General features: G+C 45.5%; 1 protein-coding gene across 1 annotated transcript in view; it reads right to left on the reverse strand.

The window, feature by feature from the left end:
- grin2db (glutamate receptor, ionotropic, N-methyl D-aspartate 2D, b) overlaps positions 1 to 9,034 on the reverse strand; it is a 69,514-nt gene that overhangs the window by 29,415 nt on the left and 31,065 nt on the right. The window contains exons 5-8 of the mRNA XM_079561532.1: positions 6,622 to 6,950; positions 5,605 to 5,719; positions 2,308 to 2,513; positions 1,479 to 1,647 (exon numbers count right to left, since the gene is read on the reverse strand). Of these exons, the coding sequence (XP_079417658.1) occupies positions 1,479 to 1,647; positions 2,308 to 2,513; positions 5,605 to 5,719; positions 6,622 to 6,950 (819 nt within the window). The remainder of the gene's footprint in view (positions 1 to 1,478; positions 1,648 to 2,307; positions 2,514 to 5,604; positions 5,720 to 6,621; positions 6,951 to 9,034) is intronic.

Raw genomic sequence — 9,034 nt, forward strand, 5'->3', positions numbered from 1 at the left:
TAGTGTTTTCCTGTGCAATGGACGGACAGCAAAGGTGCACTGACCTGGGGAGGGACAATTGACCGCACCCCTGATAGAGTACTATTGGCTGGACCCAAGGGACGGGGCGGGACTTGAAGGGTAACTGGTGGGCGGCAAGAGAGGAAGGGAGGCCGCGCAGGGAAGCAGAGAGTTGGGGGAAGCAGGTGCGAGAGTGGACGCGTGAGAGGCCGAGAAGCAGCCCTGAGAGAGGGATCGGCGTGGATACGTGGTTGAATGCACCGCTCGCCATAAGCTAACGACGTCGTACTCTAGCTCCAGGTGGGACTCCGGAGGGGACGTGGCCTATCTGCACCGCGCTCCGCAGCCCTGAGAGAGGGATCGACTGGGAGGCGAGATTGAATACAACGCTCACCACAAGCTAAGTAGAGGAAAGTGACATACCTAGCCTTTTGTGACCGTAAGATTGGCTGTGTGCCCAATCAGTTGTGCCGTGCGTAAAAGCCCCCTTTCGCCTACAGCGGCATCGCACTCCATCCCCAGGGGGGACTCCGGGGAGACGTGGCCTAGCTTCACTGCCCTCCACCTGGGTAACGACTGCGAGCGCACCACGGCGCGGGCGTGAGAGGACGTGGGTCGAGGGACGAAGGGACGAGGAGCCATTTAATAATACAACGCTCTCCACAAGCTAAGTAAAGGGAAGTTCCCGTTTATTCCCGGAGCAACGTGTGGTTTTCTGTGCTCGACCTGTTGCCCCGTGTAAGAGACGCTCTTGTCCACAGTAAGGACGCGCACATCAGCGGAGAGGTGACGGCCAGGACGGGGAGCCAAGCTGTGACCTGCTCGGAGACGACGTGCAGCCCAAGGTGGCGGAGTAGCTTGGACTCAACGGAAGACTTAAACCCCTTCGCTATCCCAGAGATTGGATATCGACCAGAGAATCTTTGTGGAGGAGGCTGGGGGTAGTTTTAGTCTAGCCAGTTCCTTTGATTACATATTGGGACCCTTTTAAACTTCGTTTTAACACTATCCTTCCTAGGCTGTGCCTATTTAGTTTTAATAAATTTTGCAATCCTTTTTTTAAATCGTCGTTGTCCTTGTTTAACAGTGGTTATCATTTAAGCTGGTATCAAGGGACTCTGCCCTTTGTGACACACACATAATGTTACCCTACAAAATCAAAAGGACACTTTAACTGGGTCTAAACCGGATCTAAAAGACAGAATACCAACGTTAATGCATTGCTGCAGCTTACATTAAATTGTCTCAGTGCATCCGGAGCTTGAGCAGAAGTACCGAGCAGGAGGGTTAGCCTGTTGTGCATGTCTTATGTTCATGTGATAAACCAGAGCACCCATATTGAACCCACCCAGACACAGAAGGGAGAACATGCCAACTCCACACACTCACAGAGGCCCACAGAGTCCAGGAATGATGATGATTCAATCCTGAAAGTCGCATCACTAATTCCGACAAGTCACAGATGATCGTAAACTTACCTCTCCAATCATGCCGTTCCAAACTCCATCAATCTTCTTCCCGTGCTTTCCGTTGGTTACTAAGTAGAGATCGTAGGTGAACCCGACAATTTTGGCCAATCTCTTGAGGATGTCGATGCAGAAGCCCTTGCAGCACTGCTTCAAAGGGGCCATGCCTTCATGGATGGCACTAGGAGAGTCACAGAGGCACACACACAAAAAAGAAGCAAAACACGGATGATTATAGAGAAAGAAAGAAAACAGAGCAAGAAAAGTGGTGTTGGAGAGCAGTTGGTGACAGGAGTGATCGACTGGTGCAGGATAGGTGCCGTCATTCTTTCTGAGGCTGATGAACCATAAAGCTCCACTGTGGCCGTATCTGATGCTGGCCGCTCTGAGTCATTCTCCTGATCCTCCGGAGAGACTGCTATTGATCAGGGCCGGAGTGAAGTGGCCACAGTTTTGACAAGTGATTGATGTCAGTGCCACAGGAAAGCATTGTGAAAACTCCATTCATTACACTGCCAAATAAAAGTGTCCTTTGCCCTTACTTTTTATGTGGAGTCTATGTTTAAGGCAACTTTAATTGACCAGAAGAGTTATTCCAAAAAAGGTGCAACAGGGCCAAAGAGATTGCAGTTTATACAGCAAATTAACTAATGTGTTCAATGCAGCAGCAGTAAGTCTTAAATGTACAGTAAGATCATTATGTTGTTTTTACATTTACAATTATAAATGCATAGAGTTTAATTTGAAATAACAAATATGAGGCCAACTTCCCCAAGAACTTATTTTTCTCCACCCCGTCTCTAGTAAATATTCCTGAGCAGCAACATTTGAGAACTCAGACCTGGCATTCAGAGGCCGCCTGCAGGGCACAGAGTCTCGGATGCAGGTCCCAGAGGCAGCGTCTGCCAGCTCCACTATGACGAATGGCCGCTCCTCCAGAGTGACCACACGCAGGTGCTGGGCATCGTCAGGGGGTTTGAGGAAGGGCCCATAACGGGACCAGGCCGGGTACCTCAGCCGGAGCACCCCGTTCTCCCACCAGCCGACCTGAGGGGGCAGAATGAGGAGCGTCAGAATACAGCATGTGTGCCCAATTATCAAACAAGTTACAATGTTCATTAAACTCCTGTAGCATCAGTTTTAAGTGTCATTTACAAAAGTACATCTTTGAGCTAATGAGATGCAGGAGTGATCTGTGTGTTATCACACAGTAAGCTGTGGTGTCCACCACTTGCACCAAATATATTTGCAGGATGAGTAGAAGGTACAAACTGAGCCAACAAACCCCCATGCTTTCATATTTAGATTAAGTTGTTGGTTTAATTTCAATTGTAATAACGGTGTTAATTAGCTTTAGGGAAAGAATTCTATCACACGGGGCTGAATAAATGTGATTCATAAACAACTTACAAGAGATACTGTATGCTACACTGAACTAAATACTCTAGGTTGAACAATATATTGCCAACAGTACAGCCACAACACGCAGTATTCATGGGCTGTTTGAGCTGATGCTTCTTCTTAAAAGGGTGAAAATAACTTAGGGGGTATAATGCAATCCAAAGCAACTTTGTCTCACAAAACTACAATGAATAAATACCTCCAGGACTCGAATAAAATTCTTCACAAAGACAAATTTACTACATGTCTTACATAACAGAATTTAACAGGGTATTGCTCCTCATCTCTGCGACATGAGGCTGAGGCTCTGAATATTTATTGTTATGGGGTATGTGAACAATTGCCCGACAGTTCTGAGCCTGTAAGGACCTCAATGATGGATGGTGCTGGTTACTGCAAATTGATTGCATTTAAGTGTAATTGTTTTTCTATGAAGGAAGGGTCTGCGCAGAATGAAACATGTGCTGATTTACATGAGTAAATAAAGCGGGCACAAAGAGATCATGGGACCAGGAGCTGACACATAAGTTACCAAAAGTGGGAACTTAAATACTTGCTGTGTCATGAAGAGCGGGATTAAGATTTTGAGCAGGTGCCATGACGAAGACGCACTTGTTCATACACGTAGTTTCAGATGCTGTTTTTGGCTTTTATTGCACACTTGCCTTTTTCATATTGTATTAGTTTTGTGCTGTGGATTGGATGCCATGTTAAAACTGTATCCGCACAATGTACATAAAAGAATGAAGGCTTATAAAAGCACACAGTGCAGAGAATAAGGCGCTTATGCAGACCAGGCAACTAAAGTTTGGCAGCCTCCCCTGTCTCCCGTCTGTAGGAGTGACACAGAAAGGTGGCTACATTGACAATATTTGAAAAACACTTCGACCACAGCTTTTCAATAGATGCTCAGTCAAGTCTCTATGAGCAACAAGAAACAGATAACTCTCACAAGTAAACACAGCTTTTATCAGCAGCACAAGCCACACACAATAAAAACAGCCAAAAAATATCTCAGTCCATTTCACACTGGCACAGTATTGTGTGAACAAACTCAGTGGCAAACCAAAAGGACAAACAGCATGTATGAAAACATTTGCTTAATTACAGTGACTGACTTTAATTCTGGGACAAATCCTGGAAAAGGCTTTGTATTCTGGCATTTTGACCAAAACACACTGGTTGTACTGGTCAAGTGCTCTGTCTGCTGTGTTCTCACTAAGCTGAGCGGCTGCTGGGCGCCCGAGTATTGCTGCAGTGATTGTAAAGAGGACATTAAATATTCAGGGGGAGCCAACAGCATGGATGCATAATAGGCAGATAGAAGCGTCTTATCCTCTTTCGAAGTGTGTGCAGTAGCTGTATACAGCGGGATGTAAGAATATATGTGAAAGCTCACAATAGTGCCCTCATTTGAGTGTGCACACATGTGGCTGTGTGTGTTTATGTGGGCGGGCTCTGTACCCTAGGTTAGCGGAGAGTCGGAGGAGCAGCGCGGGAGCTTCTAATTGAAAGGGATTTGTGGGATCTGGAAGAAGTCAGCATGCTACAGCACGCTGCGACTGTACTGTGGTCGGCTGTTAAGCCCAGCAGGAGGTTGAAGCACCAATGTGTGGGTCTACTGTAGGCTATTGTGGATGTGCATGTGTGACTGTAGTTATGGGCTGCAGTCAAATGCAGCAGGGAGAACTTTGTGTCAGAGCGTATGGCGTGTGTAGAAACGAGCTGCCTTCTCTGAGTATGAAAGTGTTTTCTGCAGGTGTCTACCGTCTAAACACGGCTCTAACAAAACAGCACTTTATAGAATATGCATGACATGCTACAGCACTGGTGCATAACATAAAGCTGCATACACTTTGCCATAAATATGCAGTGTACCATATTTTTAAAGCTTTCAAATTGAAAACATTGTTCACGTACAAATAATTTATAGTGATACTAATGAATATGGTATCAGACATTCATTAATACGCAGTGAATTAGTTGGCGTTCGTCTAACACAGCAGAAAGTATCATCTCCATCGGCTCCGTGGGGGCAGAGCAGCGCGGTCAAACGGTCAGCGGTGAGCTCGCATGGCCTGCAGCAGTCGCTGTGAAGCATCCATCACTGAGGCTCTCTAACCTGCTGTCCCTGCTGCCTGTTTCACTGAGAAGCACCTCACTGTAGCAGCTCACATGTCCACATTAACACTCACACGCGCTAATGTTGCTTAAATCAGCACAAACCCCGCTCTGATTTACAATAGAAGCCTCTTTTGTTCTGTGCCTCTGCAGCGGCCCACAAACCGGTCCTTAGCCTACATCAACTAAATATATGCTTGATGTAATGTGGATGCAAAAAGGCTGCATTCACAATAGTCTAGAAATTGATGCCATATTTTCAAATGGAGGGCAGGGGCTTATATAACTCTATGGGACACTGAAATAGCTAAACAGAATATCCACAAATGTTAAACCTTATCGTTTTCAGCTCAAAACAATCATGGCTTTCCACCTTTGATAATTTTTGCCGACCGAGGAGACACTGAACTTTGGAGTTTTTCGTTTCATGTGGAGAGCCTCAGTGCGTACAAAGTTATCGCACATAAAGCAGGTCAAGACATCTGACTGAAAGGCAAATTCCTTACATTTCTGACCTGTCTTGCATCTCAATGTTCAACAATAGGCTTCTTACAACGTTACAATGCCACGTGAACGAAACCTACATAAAGAATAAAAGCACATATCAGTTTCTTACATCTTCCCATCCTCGACCAGGTGTCCAGGAAATAACATCCAGGAAAGGGTTGGACAGATAGCCATCGCTGTTGAAGGAGTAGTCTCTGCCACCAAGCGTGATGTTGCTGAAATACCTGAAGGCAACGGAGAAAGACGAATGACGCCGAGTAAAAATGCGGTCAATAGACTCATTATATACACAGTTTATTGACTTGTTGTTATGATTTCATGTCAGTCCCGTGCTTCAGAGGGACTTCAAGCTCTTTTACCTGAAACAACCTCATGACATTTTTACGTCGTTTTTTTGGTCCAACGTACAAACAAATTCCTGATATCACTTAGAGTTTTAATTTTCCGTGCATGTTTGAACAGCGGCATTGGAAGCAAGTGCCCACACTGACTCTTGAGTCATTTTTGCCGGCTTTGAAACACAATGCCACTTTTCCATGACGGATCGGCGGTAATGACGCTGAAGCTTGTCATTACAGAGAGTGAACACCAGGTAGCAGTACAAATAAAAAATGGTTCGTCCAATATTGCCCTCTCTTTAAATATGGATGAAAACCATGTGTTGAATTCTGACACCGGCGTTTGCCATTTTCAAGAGTAATCCAAGCAGAGTAATCAGCTGAATTGTGTTCCTTAAATAGAAGGTATTTTAGGCTTTTGACTGAATACACTATAAAAAAATCGCACATGTTTTGCATACGAATGGCATAAAAATGAACTGCCGTGATAAGCATTGTCACTTAGCCTACCTGTTAGAGTGCTCTGCTGTCTGTTTGCAAAGCCTATGAGGAATATATTAAAGCTGCTTCATTAATATACATGAGACATGGTCCGCTTGCTACAGATGCTGGGGTAATTTTGCCAACTCACAACTACACGCACCAACAACATCTATTTTGCATGGATGATAGCCGGCCCAAAACTTAGATACCCCCTCAGCACCTGATCTCTGACGCTGCAGCGCGATCTGGCATGAAAGCAGCTTTATTCCATTCTTACATGCAACATGTTTTAACCTCCCACTCACCTCATCCTGCCTCGTAGTCTCTGGGTCTGGTTGGCGTCGGTCATGCAGTTGGTGACAAAGTTTGGCCCTCCCGTGGTCCCGTAATCCTTGCGCATGGCGACAGCTCCGTGGGTGAGCACAGACACACCGCGGGCAATGCGGCGGCGGGGTTCGTCCCGCCAGCCCTGGGGCCGCACGGCAAACAGGGCCCGGGGCATAGTTTCCATGCTCAGCCCGGACAGCGCTGGCCCCACAGCAAACCACATGTGAGAGGCCCCCGCCTGACCCGCCGCCCAGGCAGCTCGAAACACCAGCTCTGCCTCCTCCTGGGAGCAGTACAGCAAACGCACCTACGGGACGGCAGGAGCAGGGAGGGGACAGGTGAGGGACACACGCACACACATACACAGCCTAGTGAGATCAGGAGGGACGTGAGTGGCGGGGAGGACAGACTGAACCCGGAGAGACTGGATGGAAAAGGGTGATCACATATATACTGCATGTAAAGTATATAAGCGCAAATGTGTGCTGAAGAAGGCGAGAGAGAGAGAGATAGTGTTAGCTGATGTGATAAGCTTCATGGGATTAGCCGTATGTTCAGAGAGAAAATCACACACACCAGAACTGTGTGCCAACACGAGTAAGAGGCAGAGAGAGGGTCAGCCCTTAATGAGCCTGGGCCTGATGAAATGATTTACATTTATGAATAATAACAGTTAAACAAGACAGAGAAATTGTAAGTGTGTCTCGGGCAGAGAGGAGGAGTCAGGGGGGCAGAGGGTTAAAAGCCAAACACACCTGAGGGAAAGCAAGGCAAAAGGTTAAATTCTGACATGTGTTATTAAAAGCAGGGCAGGGAGAATGGACCTGTAACAACAGCAGGGGCTAAGGAGGGGGAAGGGAGTAATCAGAGGGAAACACAGAGGGCACGCCTTGGAGAATGGGACCAGTGGGGACGGCAAAAAAGCAAGAGTTGACACATTTTAGTTAAACAAGGCCCAGGCGAGATTAGCGCTGTGAGCAGATACTGTATATGGGACTGTATAGAGCGAGATAGGCAGAAAGAAAATGTTATAGAGAGACATCAGTGACAGCGGGTGAACTCTGCTACAAATGCTGAGGTAAGGCAGGCTGGAGATGAGGCTCAAAATTGACCAAAGAAGGTTTTAGAGGGTTACAGGGAAATTGAACGGGGAAGATGGAATTGACAAAAGAAGGATGCGGTCGGGGGAGAAAAGGTTTAGGGGAGCTTAACTGCTGACGAACACAAAATGTCCTATAAGTAAAAAGAGTAAATTAAAGTCGGGAAAAATGGAGGTGCGTGCGGAAATGAGAAAGAAACGAGAAACTAAGGACACGGGCGACGAGGGGGGAGAGTCAGGGAAAGCGGGCTGAGAGTACATTTTAAGAACGTCGCCTTCATTGAATTTTGAACCGTAATGGCTTGGCAAAACAATCCCGCCTGTGTGCCAATAAACCTCGGGTGAATTAGAAGAGGGATGAGAGTGACGGGTGGGTGGAGGGAGCTCTTAGAAACAGACACACACCACAGTTAAAGAGAGAAAATGAAGAAAAATAGACAAATGTAACAGCACAACGGGAAACATTGAGGACGGAAGGCTGTCTATATAACGTCTTAAAAGGCCCACATTATGCTATGACTTATTCTACAGCCTTACGAACTTGTTCCTTCATTTAAAAACATATACGTTATGTAAAAATAAACTTTGCATTGGTTTCATTCTGTCTCAAGGTCAACAAACGCCTGCTCCTCACCTGTTGATGTCATGAGGTGGTGCTTTTACAGTCCAGACAGCTTCACCTGACTCTATTGATTTTAGCATGATTTAAACTGCTTGAGGTGGAGTAGTATTGTTGCTTTGAACTGATTGCACTCACGTTGAATAAAATAGTTGTCATCTGAACAACTTCTCAAGTGAACGTTCAAAGTGAAATGTCTGGTTTATGTCTAGTTCCATAAAAGAGATAAAATAGTATTTCCTAAGACCACATGATTTACAAACTTTACATTTTTTTCCATATGTCAACATGAAGCTTTTGTTACATTCATTTTCTCAGAATGGAAAGAGTAACCAGAACATTTACTCAAGTACAAGTACTGGTACGTGGAAATATTACTACTTCTGTACTTCAATACTTCAGCAAAAGCACTGGTCAAATATTACTCCAATAGAAGCAAAGGTTGTTTAGTCCAATTACTTTTGAAATTAGCCTCTTAACCCCCAACTGAACCGAGCACATTTTCTCCAGTTTGGCATTACCCAAATCTAAAAGCATCTTGAAAAAAAGAGTCAAAATAGGGACAAAAATGAGACGGAAACATAGCAAAAATGCCACAAAAATGCAACAAAAAAGTGACGAAAACGCAACAAAACAGCAGTGGAAAAAAAAAAGTCAAAAAAGTGACAACAGC

This window comes from Gobius niger, assembly GCF_951799975.1.
Source record: "Gobius niger genome assembly, chromosome: 8".
In the NCBI taxonomy this organism is placed as follows: domain Eukaryota; kingdom Metazoa; phylum Chordata; class Actinopteri; order Gobiiformes; family Gobiidae; genus Gobius; species Gobius niger.